General features: G+C 42.2%; 1 protein-coding gene across 1 annotated transcript; it reads right to left on the bottom strand.

The window, feature by feature from the left end:
* Positions 1-6,181: 6,181 nt before the first annotated feature.
* Positions 6,182-19,581, bottom strand: MEP1A (meprin A subunit alpha). The gene is made up of 12 exons (XM_026044905.1): positions 19,552-19,581; positions 18,696-18,736; positions 18,507-18,585; positions 18,118-18,235; positions 17,651-17,826; positions 14,497-14,718; positions 13,424-13,573; positions 10,221-10,436; positions 8,869-9,327; positions 7,702-7,875; positions 6,888-7,095; positions 6,182-6,542 (listed from the first exon to the last, which is right to left on the bottom strand). The coding sequence occupies exons 4-12, from the start codon at positions 18,195-18,197 to the stop codon at positions 6,395-6,397; spliced, it is 1,833 nt and encodes a 610-aa protein (XP_025900690.1). The 5' UTR covers positions 18,198-18,235; positions 18,507-18,585; positions 18,696-18,736; positions 19,552-19,581; the 3' UTR covers positions 6,182-6,394.
* Positions 19,582-21,367: the final 1,786 nt, after the last annotated feature.

The following is a 21,367-nucleotide window of genomic DNA, read 5'->3' as shown; positions in this document are numbered from 1 at the left end:
ACAGAAACTATAAGGTGCCAGGCAGGATGAAAGGTTCTATATAAATTATTGCTCTAATGCTACATTTGTGGAATCAGTTATTTCCAAGTATCCATGCCTTCAAAGGCAGAGTTCAGAGGTCTTATGCAGAGTGTTATGAAAGTGCCTGCAAAGTATTTATAGTACAGACAAATGTTATGTGTGAAATCTTGAGGAATGTGCAAAATAGAAGGAATTGCACAAATGATGATGATTTAGAGTTGGGGCCAAAATCAAATATTGTCATCAGGCAATGCAGCATTTTGGTTCCTGGGAAAACCAGGCCTGTGTTCTGCAGGGGCAAACTCATTACCCGAACTTTGGGGGAAACTGTTGTTTTCAGTTACAGTTACAGTGTGTCGGTGTGAGATGGGCAGGTGCTGATGGTGACAATGACTGAATAAACAAGCATCAACTGTTTTATTTATACAGAAATCCTTTTGTTGTTGATGATGTTTGAAATTGTGAAATATTAGAACTCAATTAGAGATAAAGAGTTGCTTGAAAATCCAGAATCTCTGAACTACATGGGAACCTTGAACATCAGACCTCTTCAGATTTTTTCAGGTCTTCAGATCAGATTTTTTTTTCAGAAAAAAAACACTTATTATTCCAAGTACAATTTAACATTGGGATAGTCATTTGGTCTAAAGAAGCAGTTTGATCTGCTGCAGAAGATGACCCTGCTCTTTCAGTGAGTTAATTCACTTAACCATGCACTTTAGGTCCTGACAGAAAGCAGARCTCCAGCGCAACTTGTCTCTGCAGTCATTTCATTTCTGGCGTTTCAATACATTTCCAAGATCATGTAAACCTGGGTCTAGACTGCAGGTGAATGCCTGGAGTTCACTTTTCCTTCAGGATGGGGTGCACTAATCTTCTTACCGCCTCTTCTTGCAGCATTCCAACCAAGCACACCTCCCTCCATCCCTCTCGCTTCTTTCTCCCTTCTCCCACCCTGCTGCCCCTCTCCTCTCCCTCCTCCTCTCTCTCCTTTCTCCCTGTCTCTCTCTCCCACCTCTCTCTCTTACCACTTTCCCTCCCTCAAACAGGGTCCCTTTCGCTCCTTTTCTTCCCAGCACCGTTGGGAAGTGCGGCCCGGGCTGCGCAGCGGGCACCGCCTCCCGCCTCCCGCCGTTCCCCTCACAGGGCGGCGAGCAGCGGCCGCCACAGCGCCTGCGCGGGGCTGCCGTGGCTCAGCGCACGCCGGGGGCCGTTGGAAAGGCCCCAGGAAACGGGGGATCGAGGCCTGTGCTCGGCACCCACATATTCGCATTTCATAGAATCACAGAATGGTTCAGGTTGGAAAGGTCCTCTGGAGATCATCTAGTCCAACCTCCTGCTCCAGCAGGGATACCCAGAGGACAGGGCACAGGGTGGCGTCCAGGCAGCTTTGAAGACCTCCAGAGACTCCACAGCCTCCCTGGGCAGCCTGTTCCAGCTCTGTCACCCTCACAGGAAAGTTCTTCCTCATGTTGAGATGGAATTTCCTATGCTTCAACTTGTACCCATTGCCCCTTGTCCTGTCACTGGTCATCACTAAGAAGAGTTTCACTCCTCCCTCCCTACATTCACCCTTCAGGTATTTATACATATTCATGCTATATATTTCAGTAACAGCATTTAGCAGGCAAAATTCACAGTCACTCTTTTACCTAAATTACTATCCACACAAGGGCTCCGGTGCAGTGATGGGGTTTTTTAACAATACAGCAGTGCTAGACCAAAAAGGAGTCCGGGTTAGATCTGTGTGCTTGAGTGGTGTTTAACAGAATTTCCCTCCAYGTGCAACAGATCCCAGCCCAGTACTTCGGCGCCTGAAACATCATACAGAAGAAGTGGAGCCGCTCATTGCAAGTGGAGGGTGGTGGGGAGAGTTCAGCCCCAGCAGTCTTGGGCTGCACCCACCATTGAAGTGGAACTGGATTCCCACCTTCATCTTTACCACACACTTGCCTCATGCTCTGCACTCTGGCTTCAACATCGCCATGATCTCCTAGCTTTTTCTGCCTGCCTTGCTTGGGATGAGGCCCTGGAGGGAAAGGCCTGCTCTGCACCCTAAGTTCTTGAGCAGGTGTTGTGAAATAGTGGTGGGAATGAGCAGGAACGCGTCCCTCAACTTGCTTCAGGTCGAGTTTCAGCCTCTTCTTCCATAAGCTCTCAAACTCAGGTTTTTTGCACCAGTTTCTGAAGGCCCAGCACCACAAAGGTGACTTGTCTCTCAAACTGGCAAGGGAATGGCAGAAACCACTGCTCTGCTTCACAGCTGCCTGCGGGTGCCCAGTCCTCTGCTTAAGGGAGTTGACCTCTCCTGCATGCAGAGCTAACTACAAATCAGCTGGCTTGGTGCATTTACGCATCTGCTCCAACTTGCCCGGAGGTTCATTTACACTGAAGGCATTCAGATCAGCAGGGTGCTTTATAATGGTGCCCCTTCCCAGGCGCTGAGCTCTCTGCTTGCCCAAAACAACCGCTACAGCTTCTCTSGTGGCTCCTGGGCACAGACAGGGCTTGAGAGGCTGGTCAGTGGGCTAGGTGTGCATGCTTCTGAGTGTGGGAGGGAGCAAGGAGGTGAGGAGGTAGCCCAGGGCTCCCTTTTGTCCCTGAGCAGGAAGCCCAGGTGACTAGACACCAAGTGCCCAAATGAGGTTGATAGCAGAGTGGGACCATGAGGCCAGGGTTCCACCAGTAGACAAAAAACAAAGAGTCTTAGGAGTTTGTGAGCAGCATGTGCTCACAGGCATGGCTTGGGCCTTTCTTTCATTGACCTTGGACATGTTCTTTGTGGCCCCCAGCCCTCTGCCTCCCTTGGCATCCTCTGTTTATCAATGCCATGAAGACTTTGCAAGCCAAAGGGATGTTGAGCAGGTATAGAACTAAAACAGTGCCACGAGATCACACATAGCTCTCAGCCTCCAAGGCTCCATGTCTCCAAAGACAGCATAACTCAAATGTGCAGTCTGCAGATTGCTCGGGGTCCAAGTCCTGCTTCAAAAGGGAAAGCCAAAGCACAGCACACAGCAGTGGTTTCCTGAAAGCAACTTCCCAAAGCAACCCTGAAAAGACCTTCACTGCCCAAGGAAGGCCATCAAGATGCAAAGAACTGCTCAACATTTCCCATGCCATGTTGATCCATAAACTTACAAGTCCCTGCCCCTCTTTGCTCTTAGGCTCATACTTCAGTGTTGCTTCATGCCCCAAGATTGACAGTGCCAATTTGTCACAAGAAGAGCCAAAGGCCACCAGGAAAGCAATTCTGGAAAAAGGAGGGCACAGTTGGCTCTGTCAGTCTGTCTTTCCTGGTTGCCTCCTGGAGGATCTGGTCTCACAGATGGAAAGAAGAAGCCGGGATCAGATCATGACTGACTTCAGAGGTTTCTTTTCAGGCTTGGAGTGAGAGGGCAGGCGAGGGAGATGCTTCTAGTTGGAATTGCCAGGCTTACAAGTTGCAGAGGCTGCAGGTGCAAGGCCCCAGCACAGAAAAGCCTGAATTTGCCCAGGGTGAAGACAGCACCAAGGAGGCAGCACGTGCCCTCTGCCAGGCCTCCTGCTTTAGTCCCATAGAACAGAGCCAGAAGACTCTAAATATCCCTGGCTTCTAAGATAAATGGTGAGTCAGAGTCAGAGTCTGAGCCAGAGCCAGAGCCAGAACAGAGAGCGAGACCCCAGTGAAGAAGTGCGCAGTGACCTGGGCGGAGACTGAGGGAAGGCAAAGTGAGTCAGACTGGGAGGCCAAGCAGTACCTGATGCCAGCTGATGGCTGTCAAGGACGGAGTAGATCTCTGCACAAAGGAGAGGCTGTCATGCATAAAGAGCAAGGCAAGGGATGCTGTGAGTAGTCCCTGCTGCTGCTTGTCCTATGCTGTGAGCATCAGTGAGGCTGGCCAGGAACCCTGGACACCCCCATCAGGGTGTTTGTGGGGCTGCTTGCCAGAAGATTAAGGGAGAGTGAAATTGTAGTGGGAATGAGTGAGAGTAGATCCCCTCAACTTGCTTCAGGCTGAGTTTGTGAATGACTGTCAGCCAGTTCCTCCATAAGCTCTCAAACTCTTTTTTTTTTTTTTTTTTTTTCACTCCATTTTCCTGCAGGCCCAACACCCCAGAACTGAAGGACTTTTGTCCTTGTGTTTGGGGAGTGAGCAGCAGCAATAGCTGCTTTGGAGATACCCATGAATGCCCAGCCCTGTGCTCTGTGAAGCTGCCTCCTCCTGCATGGGGTAGTGCTTCACCTCTGTAGTCTTGCTGAGTGCGGAGCAGCCTCTCAGAAGGCTCTGCCAGAGCCCTMGTGCGCACAGCATTGCACCACTGCCCACAAGGTCAAGCAGGGCCTGCAGGAGCTCTGCAGCCTCCAGGCTGTGCTGATGGCAGTGGGACATAGTGGTGGCTGTGGGTGGGAGAAGGCCCCTCTGCCCAGCTTTATGCTCAGCTCTCCCTCTGGTGGACAGCACAAGTCATGGGTTGCTTTGCACAAGGAGACCTGTTGTCTCACTGTCAATCTCACCCTCCCTCTCTTGCTGCACCCACTTCATGCCCTGGGCTTGCTGGTTTGCGCCCAGGACAGTTGTGTCTTCCTCACCTCAGACATCACCAGGGCTCCTGGAGGCTGACCAGCTCTCACCCAAATGTGTCCATTCCCAAATGTCCCGCATGCAACAGCTGTGTCCAAGAGCAGTTGTTCAGGTTGGTCAGTCTCAGCGGTCCCAAAGACTGGATGGGCTGGTGAAGGCAAGGGGTTATGTGGGCAAAGAAACAGCACAGAGAAAGGCCCATCTCTGCTACTGCAACTGTCCCTGCTTGTAGGCATGATTCAAATCATGTGATCACAGAATCATTATGGTTGGAAAAGACCTTTGAGATCATCAAGTCCAACCATAAGCCCCTCAATATCATGCCTGTTAAACCATGTCCATAAGCACCTCATCTACATGTTCCTTGAACATTGCCAGGGATGGTGATTCCAGCACTTCCCTGGGCAGCCTGTTCCAATATTTGACTACTTTTTCCATGTAGAAAWTTTTCCTAATATCTAACCTTGTAAGAGACCGTTTTGGACTGTGTTTGTCTCGTTCTTGTTGCCTTGTTGCTGCACCATTTACCTTGGAAGACCAGGATATCAGCTCAAGACTCGAACAAAGGCATTCTTGGTTGATGTGCATGTCTCAACATTCTTGCCACATCATTCACATTTCTTGACTGTGGCATCCTGTCTCCAGGAAGACTGTGATATCATCTCGAGGATCTACAACTTTTGGGGCTACCAGTGGGCTTTGGGCTGCCAAGTGCCATGGGCACTCAAGCTGGGGGGAATAGGTGCACCAGAGCACACAGCACATACAACATAAACAACACATACCAGAAATCTTTAGGTGGACGGACTCTTCAAGAACTGGGACAATAAAAGGAGTACATTTTTCTCTGTTGAGAGAGGCCTCTCTGTTGAGAGAGGCCTCCTTCCTTTTCACCTGCACTGAGCGACTTCTTCACCTGTGCACCAAGTGAGCAGCTTCTTCTTTGTTTTCTTCTGAGCTCTCTGAAGAGATCATCACCTGCACCAAGAGCGGCCTCGTCTTCAAGAGACCATAACCTGCACTGAGGTGGAACTGAAAAAATGTAGCTGGACTGATGGTGGTGGTATCTGTAATCTTGCTGCATCTCTCTCTCCCGCTCACTTGCTTATATTTGTTTTTTTCCTTTTCCCTTCTTCTCTTTGTTCTATCGATAGCAATTATGAGAATAGAGCTTAGAAGGTTCTATGGCATTTGACCCTGTTCATGTCTTAATCTCGCYCTGGGGATCATATCAGAACTTCCCCCAACAGCGGATCGGGACAAACCTGAACCTTCCCTGGCACCACTTGAGGCCATTTCCAGAAATGAAATGGGGGGAACTTGAGGGCAGACAAGCTTTCATGAAGTGATGGCAACTGTTTTCAAAAATTTTGCAGATGGATAAGGAGCAGCAACTTGGCTTCATTTCACTTTCTCAGTCTCACAGATTAACAAGCAGGTCCTGCTTTTTTTTTTTTTTTTTTTTTTTTTTTTTTTTTTTTTTTTTTTTTTTTTTTTTTTTTTTTTTTTTTTTTTTTTACATTTATTACATAACTGTGGACAATTTATGGGTTTGACAACTTTCATGGGGGGTTGGAGCAGCTTGCAGAAGGTAGTTGGATCTGTAACTATCTTTAGCTCATGGTAAGGTCCAGTCAGGTAATCGAGCATGTTAAGGCATTAACTGTTAACAAATTATTTGTTTTGCTTTCAATGTTTGTATGCTGACTAGTCTTTTACAAGTTGTATTTTAACATTTTTTCACTGCAAACCAATGCCTTTTGAACTCTTGAAAAATACTGGGCTGAGATTTATCCTCCTATAGCTCTTTATCTTTTAGCCATCATGGAAATGAGGACAATGGTCAAGACAATGGTTCCAGCAATTCCACCCACTGTCAGTCCCAGGATGTTTCCATGGACCTGCATTGACTGACATCTCTCACCAGTAAACAAGAAGGCTTGTCCTGATGGGCACCTGTGAAAATAAACCACAGATTCAAGCACAGCAGGTGTTGTGTCCTACCCCAAAGGCTTATAGGTCTCTAACGCCTGGTTCTGCATGGAAGGTTCCCATTACAGCAGTTCTCATCACAACATGCCCACCTAATGAGGAGGCTATTTACATCCCCTGTAAGCAATGCAGAGGGGGCTTCCTGGGACTGCTAGTAAAAAATAATTGCTGCAGTGAGGTGTTTTGTTCCGGCTGTCTAAAAACCTAGTAGCTGAGACCTTCTTTGAGAATTGTAGCACTGAGTTCTTATCACTTGCGTTACTTAGCTCTTAAGAAAATTGAGGCTGACAGAGGAGAGGTCAGTGGTACCTGCAGCTTGCTTTCCCGTTCATATTCACACAGACTCCATCATTCTGGCACGGATTTGGTTTACACGGATCTTGCAGATAAGGAAGCCAGTCTTGAACAGGCTCAATATCCTGGGCCGCTCTCTTCTGCCGTTGAAGAATGAGGCCTTCCGTGATGGAAGATGGGGCAGGCTCAACAGGGACTTCAGTGTTATTGAGGTGAAGCAGATCTTTTAAAGAAGGAAAGAGGAGAGAAGGACATCAGATAACAATGAGTGATACTATTATATGCACTATTCTTTATCGCAGAGGTCCACAAAGACCTTTGTGGATCAGAAGATACTCCTTGCCCATAAACCCCTTAGAGAGCTCTTGCTGTGCCACAAGAAGTGCTGTAAATTTAAAGCTCAAAAGAGCTGAATTTATAGTAGTGATTTAAGTAAGTCAGAGTCATTCGGTGCTTTGGAAAACTGCTAAGTGTGGCTGCTCTTTTTGAAAATAGACCAAGTAGGAAAGGCTTTTTAATATGTTCACAGAAATGTAGATGAGTAGTGGTGAGGGTGCTTAAAGGTGTCTAAGAAACTAACCCTCAATAAGTCATTGCTATTTCTATGAACTCACAAACACTTCAGTCAATATTCCCTGAAATAAGGCAAATAATTCCTTTCTAAAGTTCTTCCTGAGTGCGCTTAGAGGAGAAGAGGATTTAGACAGTGGAAACAATATTGAAAAGACACAGTTAGGAAAGAGGTAGAAAAGAGCAGCCACTTGTGTGGGTTTTTTTTTTGTTTGTTTGTTTGTTTGTTTTTTGTAAGAAGCAGGAACAGAGCCTTTACCGTGAAATTCGGCAAAAATAATCAGATCATCATTTTTCAGGAAGCTTCTCCTTCTCAGCTGGCTATGGGATATGAAGGTATTCCACCCCCAGTCTACACTTCTATAGCAATTGCATGAGACATCAAAATTTCCAACAAGAGATGGTCTCTCCCATATCGAGGTCGTGTTAGCGTCTGCAAAGAGAGAAATGGACACCATAAACTCTTCCAGTCTGGAAATATAACATGACTTTTACTCCAAGTTAAAACAGGATTCATGCTGCAAAATCAAATTCAGGGCTCAGATGCCCAAACAAATCACAGAGCACTGACAAACTGTGGGTGACAGTAGATGCTTAGAAATAGTCTACATGACGATTCTCATGACATTTGAATTCCACAGCTCTCCTTTCATCAAGGGCTGAACTAACTCTCCTGCATAAGGACACCCCTTAAATATGGTGGAGTGCTCGTGTGCAGTTCTGAAGCATCTATGGTTTATAGTCTAATGTTTTTTTTTCATTGCTGTGGTTCTGCTAAAAAAAATCAAATCTGGACTACATACCAGAGTGAGATAAATTTCAAATGTTGCAAACTGATCTCTTAGGTGTTTGCAGATATTTTGTTCCTTGAATACAGCTACAGTGTGAACCCCATGCTTTCAGATCGGGTATATTAAAGTTAACTCAATTCTCAAAATATAATTTTAATTTAATTAATGTTGAATTAGCACTGAAATACACTGCCCTGCTGACATTGCACTATCATGTGCTGACACAGCACCCATCATATTGGATGATATAAAGGCTCATAAAGCTCATAAAGGAGCTCGCATGAGAGCTCATAAAGGAGCTTGGAAACTAGAATTCTCAAACTGCAGGATGGGATTTGGCAACCCTTTGGCGCAGAAGCATTGTGTCAAACTCAGATAGTCAAACTCAGATATCCCTTAAATTCTTCATAATAAACTCAGATATTCCTTATATTCTTCATAATAATACCAACAACACTCTGTGCAACACTTTTCACTTCAAATGGCCTTTAATGGACAGGAGTTCTGAGGGAAAGGGCCCAAATCATGAAATGTAGACAAAGTTGCCCAACTTTGTGTCCTGCACTCAATCCTGTGGCTCAGATTACTTTAATTTTCACTTTTTTATTTTTTATTTTCATGTGAATACCACTTACTTGGGAGAACCTGGCTTTTGTCTGTGGTGAAGCTTCTGCTTGCAGACATCCTTTTCAAGATGTCAGGATCCTGGTCCAGCACCGTGAGGGTAGCCTGGCGGTTCAGAGCTGGCCACTCCATAACACCATCGTTCTCTCCACTGCACAAGTGAAAGCCAACGCGACTGTAGCCGCTGGTTCTGGACTGGGGATACAGGCTTATGCCAAAGGCATAACCCTCCGGGCTGTAAAACCGAGGGCTTTSAATAACACTGGTTGATGTATTTTGGAGGATTTGGCTGAAATTTCGGACAACCCACACAGCTGTGGGACAGGGTGTTTCTGCAAGTGTCACGTCATCAATAGCAATCCCACCAGATGAAGAGCTGGGGTTGCCCTTTAGTCCTTGGAAGAGATATCGGAACTTCTTTTGAGCGTTGAGGGTTACATGGCCAATTTTCCAGTTATTGTCATTATCCGCTTTGGTAAAAGAAAAATAAAACATCAGCAAGATTAGTGGTATATGAAGCAGTTTATTCCTAACCATCTGTCCATCCAACTAAGCTGCACTTTTAGACAATTCTCACAGAGTCTTGAAGGCTAAAGATCTTAAGTTGCTATAATGATAATAGCATAATAATATTATAGATGTTATCATCTAAATGCCTTGGACACATTGCATTAGGAAGAATGCAGATGTTGGTGAATGACAGTCTCTAATTCAAGGGGCAAGATGCTAAAGGCCAAGACATAACAAGCAGATGTGAGCAGGTATTCCAGGACATTGGAATCAAGTGTGACCACTAATTTTTCAGGAATTTGTCCTTCCATGAAATTCCAGGAGCTTAATAAAGAGAGATTATCACATCTTGGATTTCAACATTAAATAAATAGTCCCTTGGTAGCTGGATTTGTCCTATATAGCAAAATAATCCAAAGAGGGAACTCTGGTTCCAAAATTCCATGTATTTTATCTCTGGCCACATGAAAAGAAACAGTCGGGGTTCTTACTGAGTAATGCGAGCACAGATAGTTGCTTGTCAGCAAGCCAGCATCAGATCATATCGTAGCCTGTAGAAATCTAGACTGAAAAAACTCCAGCAGAGTTTGGGGTGCCATTCATTAAGCACGATATAATATCAGGAAATTAGGGACTTCTGCTGTGGGTCACATGAGCTAYATTATTACAAGTCATAGTGTTACTGACACATACGCTGCTGCAATATCAAAATCACTAGCTGAATTGCAAGATACTCTTTTGGTAGGTTAGGGAAAGCCTCCTGAAATCTGAGCTGCTTTGTACTAGTCCTGCACTCATTAATCAACCTTTCCTCCTGCAGTATTTTGTATATTCCTTATATTTTCAGAATTACCTTGAAAGGTTTGGATTTTCCTCATTTTGCGAACATTTCCAGTGCCATCGTCCTCTTTAATCCAGATGACCAGCTTGTCAGAAAGGCTTCCTGTGATCCTATAGAAGAACTGGAGGCACTGTTGAGTCCTCTTTGGATAAAGGATTCGAGACTCTAGGACAGCCACCTCATCTGCCGTGCCAGAGCTGGTGTCAAAGTACATGAAATAGCCAGCATCTAGGAAGAAAGTATAGAGTATTGGTGTCTCCTCCTGGCTTTCCTATAGCTGCATAGTATAAACCTATCATTTCAACCCCACTCTTTTAGTAGGCCTAAAATGCTGTGACATAAATAGAAGGAAACGGTATATGATAACCAGCAAGAATTGGATAAGAATTTTTGTCTATCATCTAATTTAATTTACAGGATCACAAAAGCACACAGAACCACAGAATGGTTGAGGTTGGAAGGGACCTCCAGAGATCATCTAGTCCAAACCCCCTGCTCCAGCAGGGACACCCAGAGCTCGGGGCACAGGGTGGCATCCAGGCAGGTTTGGAAGATCTCCAGAGAAGGAGACTCCACAACCTCCCTGGGCAACCTGTTCCAGGGCTCTGTCACTCTCCCAGGAAAGAAGTTCTTCCTCCCATTGAGATGGAACTTCCTGTGTTTCACCTTATACCTATTGCCCCTTGTCCTATCATTGGCCACCACTGAGAAGAGTTTGGTCCCCTCCTGCCTACGTTCTCCCTACAGGTACTTATACATATTGATCAGATCTCCTCTCAGCCTTCTCTTCTCCAGGCTAAACAGGCCCAGCTTGCTTAGTCTTTCYTCACACAATCCATGCTGCAGTCCCTTAATCATCTTTGTTTCTCTGTGAATCATCTTTGTCACTCTACTAATTCCCCACTAACATTTGCTGAAGCAATCTTTAGAATTGAAGTATCTACCCTTATCCTTATATTTACCTTTGTTTTCGTATGACATTCACAAACTCACCATTGCACACATTTCTTATCACATGCATTCTTATCACACGACCTTGTCACATCTTATCTGTACCGCATTGCTCTATAGTTATTCATTACAGTCGATGATTACACTATTAAGTGAAATTCTTGTAACTATTCTGTGAAAGCCTTCTCACCTTGGGACATGTTTTTTGGACTCACGTGCTCTGATGCCTGAGGTGTCACCAGTCCAACCTGCAGCTGTATAATCACAGTATAGCCTCCTGTACGGCCAGTGGAGCTGGCAGAGCTGTTCTGTGTTTCATGTCCCTTCTAGCCAGGTCTGGGAATATTCTCTGGTGCCTCACACCTGGTATGTTGAGTRCTTTGAACACATATGCTGTGGAAACTTTATCAAGGGTGCCTGACTGCTCTATTCACACATAAGGCACTTCACTGCTTAGAAAGTAGGATCCATGACTGCCATTGGTCTTGAGGGACGTCAGCAAGAGCATACAGCGACCAAATCAAAAGCCTTCCTGCTATGTCCTCTCTCTGACCATTAAGCTGTACAGCCCCTCCCTCAGGTAAACCAGGAAAAAAGTAAAAAAATACTGGATTTGCAACTGTTTGAGCAAAATGCGGTCCATCTGTGTTAGAAACCTAAAATTAGCCCCTACTTGAGATAGTGGCAAAAGGGGTTCTCCAAAAGTGTTTGAATTCCTGATGGAATTAAGGAGCCTTTGAAGGTCTTGAAAAGGAGAGGCATTCCCCAACCTAGCAATTCATTTAGGCCCTTGAGAGATCCTTAATGGCACCTACCCCTCTCCATTAAGTCTTCAGGGAACATGATTACTTATTTTATGCTGAGTCATTAGATGTTAAAGCATAGGTGCAGGTTAAGTTTTTAGACATTGTAGGAGTTTTTGTGTTTTTAGGGCTTAATAAATTAGAGAGCTTAGCGAAAGTAGATGATATAGTATAATACAGGGCATAGAGCTTAGGGCATGGCACTCGGAAGATCTYGCGATGTCACGGGAGYTAGGAGCATGATTAATTAATTAATTATCTCTAACTTATTAAGCCCTAAAAACACAAAAACTCTTACAAGACATGCTCTTACCCAATAATAATAYCAAACAACTCAAAGGCTTTTTCAGCAACAATCATATCAAGAAAAAAAGAAAAAAAGTAGAAGAAAGAAGAAAAAAAATCCCAGAAGAAGTCTAGAAGCATGTTCTTGTAAAGGATATCAGATGATTTTCTAAAGTTACTTTGCAGTCTCACAGTTATCTGATTGATAACTACCAGCCTTATGAGCAGTTGATACTCTGTTTTTCTTTCCTTGTGTTGCCTATTCCAACAAAAGAGGAATAGACTCTCATCCTGATGACAGGTCAAATTTTTCCCTCATCAAAGATTAAATAAAGCACAACTGAATGTGGCTCTGATTCTTGCATTCTATATATAGACACTAAATAAAGCACAACTGAATGTGGCTCTGATTCTTGCATTCTATATATAGACACTTTTTTTCCACCAAAGTTCCAAGAAAGCTGACTAAGTAATGACAAATCATATCCTTGCTTAATCATTACTTTCACTTGTAGAATACAACCTGCAACTCTGACTGGAATTGACTCCAGATCTTTGAGATTCTCTTCTTTGAAAAATGTCAAATTAACGTTTAAAAATAACATTATAATGAAATGTGACTTTCTGCTATCTTCAGAGCATGTACTCTTAAGCTTAACTTATTGTTTGCTTTGCAAATGCCACATTCATCCATGGTTTATGAGTGCTATTTCGTGCACTTCTTATCATAYAGCAACAAAATAATTCCCACTCAGACTTTGAAAGTTGCAGTAAGTCCTCTTCCAGGCTGTATTTAAAAGGACTCTAGTTAAAATGGTTTGTTGTTCATTTTTATACTGTTGGTGTGGAGAACATTCCACTATCTTCAAAAAGCTTTTATGATAACACTAAAGAGATCATAAACTTAGAATGACAGTGCCAAGACACGTGAAAATGAAATGAGATTTTTGCTTAGCTAGAAACATTACAGCTAAACTGTCTGCTGGGTGGTCTCCTGAGTGTAATCATTTAATCTTCTGTTTTTAGAGTAGACAATGTTGGCATTTCTATGACAACATCTTTAGCAACTTCTCTAAAYCTTCCTTTAAACCAAACTGTCCAGCCAGGCATGCAGAAGTGGCCATTACCCCAGCTAACCCCTTTTCTCTGGTTGGGTGCTCTGTTGCTTGGTTTTACCTCTACAACGCCCAGCAAGCGTGTGGTCTTCCTGCCCTGTAGCACTGCTCTGCTGATGGACCCAGTCTAGGTCATCTCTGGTTCCTTGAATCATGCCACAGATGTTTTCATACTCAAAAGCACACTGGTCCAAAAGAGTGTGTGTTGAAGCTGAAAAAAAATGCATACATGGTTATGTCTGAAGTATCTCATTTAAAACAAAATTTGGATATTTCTACTCCTATTTGGGTTTTTGTTTATATTAGTATAGATATTTTGGAGAATACCTGATCAGTGCAGATGTAAGTCCTAAGACAAGGATTCAAGAGAGAAAAAAACAAAAGGTTTATTTCCAGAGAGATTCCCTGCATAAAGATACCAACATCCCACCACACAACATAGTTGCTTTGTGAACAGCGATGTTGATTAAAGATTTTGTCATCTCATTCCTGTATTTAACTGCTGGACGTTATCAGTCTCCATGGCTCACTTGTATGCTTGGATTTAGGAAGGTTTAACCCACTTCCAGCAAAGTCTATCCAGTTAGCTTAGGTCAGTTCAGGTAAGTTTGCCTGCAAGTGGATGTTCCTGTTGGCAGAGCTGTGAGAACAACAATTTTTTGCTAAAAAGCACAGATGTGATAACATCTTTAACGAGCTGAGCAACCAAATGGAAAGAATGATGGGGTCTAGATTCAACCCATACCAGGTGCAACATTATGCATCTGGTCCAAATTTCAGTAAAAGAGAATACCCAATTGCGTTCATCTCATACCAGAGGCCAGAGAAACTGCCCCAAAAAAGAGCAGAACACAGCCATGTGTCTGAGTCCCAAGGAGCAACATGAAAGAGAAGATGGGAATGAGCTGACTTTCATTGACAAATTGGAGTTCTATAAAAGTTATGACAGCAGAGCCAAAGAGGGACAAAAGGAGACATGAACAGTTTAAGTCTCTGTACCACAGTCCCTCTTCAATATTGCCTGAAGAGCACCTGAGAATAATTTTCTTATTTTTAGGGACTTAAGGGAAATAAATCCGGMAGGGTAAAGTGTAAACATAGGAAGCAGTTTGCCATCTCTAAATTATGACTTACTGCAGTTATACATGCGATTGAGTCTTTCCAGGTCAATGGCACTGAAGTCTAGACGCTGTCCAATGATGTTATCAAATGCTGGTATCTTCGCTGTGATTGTGGGGATGCTCTCATTTTTGTTGAATGAAAATGGTGCATAGTGCATCACTGATTCATAGTCATAGGGGGTGTTCAGGTCACTGATGTAGYTGTCATCGTACTTCAGAAAATTATGTTCCCTGCCTGGGAAAAGAGCATAAAAGTGTTTCATCCTTAGAGCAATCAGAAAAGAAATGGGTTTAGCAAGGCTCTTTGGATACAATTTTCTGTGGTAGAATTGATATATGCAAAGCAATTGCTTTTTGATAGATGGTTCAAAATCCATGTGATTTGTTTGTGAAGTCATTTGGACAACAAAGCATTTTTAGTTTGCAGTTTCCTATCCCACGTGAGTTATGTAGGTTCAAAATAAAACATAAGCCAGCTATAAAGACCACTGATATCTTGGAAGTCAAATTAGGTTGTCTAATGGTCCCTGATAAGCATCCTGAAATAATGTATTTAGAGATAAATAATAGTGCATTCCAGACTCTGTGAACAATGATGCAAACATTTTCCAGGACATTAGATCCCATAGGAACAAGGAGAAGCCCTTCAACCATCAAGAGGGCAGGAGTGGCAGTTCTGCAGTGCCTCCAGCCTCTTCTATTCTTCAGTGAAAAGAACATGCTACGAGTAATATGCCAAAGCAATGAGGTTTTACCCTAGATTGATCATATTGCTACAGCCACACCAACTTGCATATTTTCGGTTTATTAATCTTTTGGTTTTTTCCTTATTTTTTTTTTTTTCTGAAAAATCTTCTGGAAACATGTTCCTTGGTGGAATCATTTCTTACAAGAGAACGGGTTATTTTTTTCTTTTTTTTCAAGGTGAAATTATCCTCTGAGACAGAGAGACCATTTCATATGCATCGGTATGGAAGTAAAGAGAGATTCTTAACATTTCCCCAGATAATACTTCCATATTTCCAGAATATTTGGGTTCATTCTCTCCTAAATGCCTGTAATCAGAGGACAATTACTTCTTCTCTGTGTACATCTGCCCTTCCCTTCTGGAAAAGCTCTATACTGGGCACAAAGGTCTTCAGTCCAAGGCTCAAGATTATATAAAAGCTTGGGGATTATTTTCTTCCAGATTCTTGAAATGGACCTCTTATCAGAAAGGGTGAGAATCTTGCTAATTAAGCACTATTGCTTTTTATAACTGGGAATAAAATCGTGGCAAAACACAGACTTGTGTAATAATAGTGTTGTTCTTTAAGATCCTTATCAGGAAAAGAATAACKTCTAGATGTTTTTAAAATAAATAAGCCATTCATTGAGAAGGCAACTTCATTTCCTAGCTTTCTTGTGTATTTTCTCCAAAGTCTAATAAAGCTTATTAGCTTTTATGTCAACAGGAACATGAATAAGAGTTTTTTTCCCCCCTCTATTTCTCTATTTCCTCTATTTCTCCTCTATTCTATTTGCATTGAAGTTTATGGAAATGCATTATGATAAAAAACATTACCATGCTATAAATTTGGGTTTCCAAGTCATTAATGCATTAAAGAAGATGGGCAAACAAATGCATATACACCAGCCTTATTACCCTTTAGAGGGGCAAATAATGTTTCAGGACTGGGTAAAAATAAACATACAAAGTCTAAAGGGTCTTGCCTGAATGAAGGCTTGATTAACTGTTTGGGTTCTTTGGGTTTGTGCCTTCCTGTGCAGCATTCAGTAAATCCAGCCTATGCTGACTCAGTTGTGGTGGGATTCATCTAACCCAGAGAGACTTATGTCATGCTAATACAGTCATCTACGCTTAGACATACAGCTTATAGGCGGACAACAGAGGTAGATGTTGAGATGTATAAGTCTGTGAGCTTAATTCTAACCCAAAAGCCTCAAGAAACAAATTCTGCCCATTGGCTAAATCTAATGCAAACTAGGGAATCAAATCAACCTTTCTCCAACCTTTTAGTTCTTTCAGAGAGTTTCAGTTACAGTTTTTTACATTATGTATTTTCCTCATTGGAAAATACAATGATGTASTATGGATAGAAACCTATAGAAGGTAGGAATTGACTATTCTGTTAAGTTTTTCAATAGCTCTATACAACACAAAACTCATAATAATCCATTGCAAGACTTTTGGTTTAAGAGGTGAGTAGTTACAGAGCACAATATAACAGGTCCCAAAAGTCAGGCTCTAAGTATTAGCATCATCACCATCATAACCACCATGATTCAAGCTGAGATCAAATTGGTAAATTGGTAGATAARGTGGGCTGGGTTTAGTGCTTTTCATAACAGTAAAAATCATGGTCTGCCAAACCATGAATATCCACATCCCACCTACTGCTCAGCCACTCCAAAAGAGAGTGGGCAGGGCAGAGGCAAGTRTGAATGCAAATGGCCACAAGGCTTGGCATGACAATGAACCACTACTGGGAGAAACGAGTTTATATTTGGTGCCTTTGCCTTTAAGAGTTTGTTGCAGACTACCATTCACTCTGTTTCAAATATTGTATTATTAAATAATAAGGGAGATAGAAAGATAAACTGCCTAGAGACCAGGAGGACTACAGAGAGCTGCTGAAACTCAGCAAGCTACCAAATCTGATGAAACTAAACATGAAACCAAGGACCTACAGAGATATAGTGGGCTGGGGAGAGTGGGAAAGAACCTTATTTTATGTATCCCATCTGACTCTTTGAAGCTTCTTTATGTACMAAGTGAATCTTTCCAGTTTCTGGAAAACATGAGTTTCTGAGTAAAAAAAAAACATTTCAGACTTTGAGAAAACCTGACAGTAAATGCAATTTTACATTACACAGCAAGAAAGGAAAAAGTGTTTTGTTCAAAAGGGCTACAGTCCTTCAACTAAGGGGCAAAATTGCCTCCTAACTTCCAAAGAGTGTGACTCATCTCTGGGCTTAGATTGATCCTCATCTTCCACAAGAGAAACTGTATGGAAACCATGCTTCATCTACACACTGATTTACAGGGGGTCTCAGGTGTGGTCCCATATCACTGAATTCACATCTTTAAGAAGGCTTTAACAACTAATGAGAAAGATACCATCAGTCTACACTTTATAATACTCRGCTTTACGTTCAATACCAACCATCAAGAATTTCATCCCACCAGATTGTCACGTAATCATCCCGGTCCATCCTTGACTGCTCATGGTAAAATCCCAAAGCATGCAGGATCTCATGTTCCACAATTGCTTTGTAATCACACCCTGAGCCAATGGAGAGGTTCTGTCCAGTCTGCTGGTCTCCCACCATGGACCAGCACCTGAAAAAGAGATTTCATTGTTCATTAAGTATTCTTTTCTGTATTTAAGGTTCCCATTTGCTCACTGGACTTAAAGCAATATCAAAAAAGATTTAAGTACAAAGCAAGTATATGAATTATTATTTAAGTGTGGACCATGTGCTCTGATCATCTACAGAATGAAGGCAACCTAAGCCCTGAAAATTTACTCACTATCATGTGCACAAGGCCTGCCTAGGCTAAACGTACAGACTGCAGAAGTAAGAACAGATGAATTCCATACTGGTTCTGCAGAACAAAACTAAACCTTACCCACTTTCTTTTCTGAAGAATATGTAGTTTGGCTCTCCTTCATATGGCTTGAAATCAATGCAAGACTTCAGGCGGAACATTTCAAATGCTTCAAGAATGACTCCTTTGGCATTCAGATCTGCAAAACATATTTCAGGAATGCATTTTTAACATGTTGCAGGTCACTCATCTCACATAAGTAAGAAATATATACATGCAACCAAAAGAAAAGTGATTGAGTTTGACTGAATTATATGTTTTTTATGACAGGTATAGAGGAGACATTTGGTTTTCAGATAAAGGCACAATGTGGTTATTAGTGAATGTTAACGTGGGAAAGCCCTCTAAAAAAAATTCTCATAATGATTCCTGTGTTTGGATTTAAAATATGAATAACGTATCTGCTTTACCTAGGTTATCACCCAAAATATAGGGAATAGGGAACTTCCATCTGTACGTGTCATTTCTTAGGGCATTTCGCTGTTTGTCCTGAAAAGAGAATTAATAGGTAATGATGATGCTATTGTAGGAAGATGGATTGATTTGTGCTGAAAATATAATTAGGACAAATTATAGCTACAACACTTTGCATTACTTACTGGGAGCAAGATATCCCCCTGGAAGAGGTCCAGTCCAGCAGCTGAAAAGCAGTTTAATGAAAGATAATTGAAAATCAAATATCAAATATATTTCAATTCATAAAGCATTGAATCTATTTATGATGTGTATGAGCTTTATGTTCTCAGGTATTTACAGAGAACAAGGAAGGATTAGCTTCTATCTGCAGCTTCTACTCAATATTTACTACTTAACAAAGGCTGTATTGTGGGGAGCAGAAATTTGGTAGCCAGTGTGATAACCTCTTGCTTGTTACCAGCCAGTGGCAACAGTCACATGATGAAACAATTCTGTAGAGAACATAGCAATTTGCAATAATGCATCGATAAGCAATATTGYGTAGTATGTCAGTAAAGTACATGCGGAAATTTGCATTACAGAGCTTAAAAAATAGAGAAAGAAGGTATGCTGTTGTACCTTTTCCTCCTGATTACCTAACTGCTCATATATACTCAACTAAGCATTTAAGCTATTACCTGCTTTTTGAAACTCTATAAAAAACATGTATAGAGATAAGGAAAATGCTAGACTCCAAGGCCTTTACTACTGATACAGCATGCTACGGCCTCAAGTGGAAGACATCTGCATCTCTCATTTATGCAGAGCTATAGCCCCAGTTTCACCCAAGCCTTGGAGTGCCTTGAAAACTAGGATAATTTCAAAATTCTATGCAAAGCAGTCTGAGAAAGATGATTTGGAGACCCCTTCATTATATTTATTTTTCCTGTAACAATGGTCTTTTCATGACCATCCCCTGCCTCTTTTTTTAATAAAGCTTCATCTTTCTGCTTACAACTTTCTCAGTAGGACTGCATGGATTTTTAGACATCAACTCACCTAAGTTAATCTCTGGAATGTCTTTGATTATCTCACCAGCATCAGCATTTTGTGCTGTAAGACAGACAAAGAACATGCATTCAGAGGTGGTAGCAACACAACAAGCAAAAGAAACAATCTTCAGTTCTCTGAACAGCTCAGAGAGTCCTTACCAACTTCACTGGAGAGATGCTTGACCTGAAAGAAAGTAAAATASAGCTCGTATAAGGTCCAATACATCTCTGGAATGAGAGGCAACTGTAGAAAACTGGTTTCTACTTACAGAGATACCATATGCATAGTATGATAGGAGAGCTAGGCAGGACAGGAAGCTGGTGGAGCTCATTTTTGTGATGGAAAGACAAACTGTTTGCTTTCATTCCTTGCAATTTATAGGGCCTGCCACTGAGCTTTCCACAGAACATCAGCCAACCAGCTTTGAGCTTTCCACCTTTGTGGCATTATTAGAATAGCAAGGTTTCCCTGCTAAACAACACGTGATGGCATTGTTATTATCATTTACCTTAAAGTCCACTTTGAAGGAATGTTACAGAGGGGAATGTGATAAATTTTGATCTTCAGTCCACATGGTAAAAGGCCAGCCCTGGTTTCATGTAAGATCTCAACTTGGATCAGAGTTGCTGACTCCTTCTGCTGTGTTCCTTATCTGTCAGTACTATGGTCTTGGCTACACAGGCCCAAAAGCACATGCTTAAGCAGAGCTATCCTGGGTTTATTGGCACTGCAGTGATAATAGAATTTGGACCATTGCTGTTTTCAATTAATAATTAACATTGCATTATAAAATGTGATCTTAAAGATAAGAGAGATATAATTATGAACTCCCTGACAGTATTTTCCCAAGACTGATTCTATCCCAGGACTGATGCCCCAGGACATGACATGTCACCCCTGTCCTCTAGAGATGGTCATATACACCAATAGCTCCTTGGCCATTCAGCTTGATGCTCCTTTCTTTTTCTGAGTTTCAGAGAGGATTTAGATCTTACAATTATGAAAGAGGAAATAATCCCATTCCTCATCATGCTATCCTGAAAACTTGAAACATGAAAAATTTCTGTTCTGCAGTTTGCTGTATTCTCATTGTACAGACATAGGTCAGGGAGGGCTCATGGACTAACTCAGATCTGAGGCCTGAACCAGCAGGAGAAAATGTTATTGAGGCACATATTATAAACCTAACAAGATGAACCTGGTCTRTCAGAACCAATTTTCACTACTGGGGATCTTTTCAATAGTGGCATCATTCATTTCAAATAACTCACACATTTTAAAAATATTGTCTTGAAGGTGATAGGAAATTGGTTAGTTTCCTTGTCCATCCATTTTCTTGTTTGCTGTTTTGGTTTTCTATTTCTTCACTTGCTAATTATCCCTCCTATTTTAACTTAGAGTCAAACAGCATCAACTGCCATCTACACAGCTGATGTTCATAAAGTTTTACAAAGTGGACAATAGCTTAGAAGTTTTATGTAGTCCAATTATACCTTAGGGTGAGTTGAGCAGGAGCACTGTCAATACAGAAGAGTAAATGGGTTTGACTGGCAGTCAATCTCAAATGTTTCTGAATTAACTGGACTATGATCTACTATGGTCAACAGGACTATGCAGCCTAAGGTCTGCATGGGATGGAACTGCACAGTAGTGCAGCTGACCTCCCATCCATAATTATACAATCTCCCTGTGTAGTCACCTGCCACTAGCAAGGAAGAGCTAGTATGAGCTCCTGTAAACTTTTATTGACCTGTTCTGGGTGGTATTTCCAAGGTTATAGCTTTCTGGACATTCATTTTTGTTCCTAGGAGCAGCAGCCTTC

Source organism: Nothoprocta perdicaria, unplaced genomic scaffold (assembly GCF_003342845.1).
Source record: "Nothoprocta perdicaria isolate Ctin4 unplaced genomic scaffold, notPer1 scaffold_39, whole genome shotgun sequence".
Classification (NCBI taxonomy): domain Eukaryota; kingdom Metazoa; phylum Chordata; class Aves; order Tinamiformes; family Tinamidae; genus Nothoprocta; species Nothoprocta perdicaria.
Note: the sequence above shows the minus strand (reverse complement) of the source record. Positions and strands in the feature narration are given on the sequence as shown.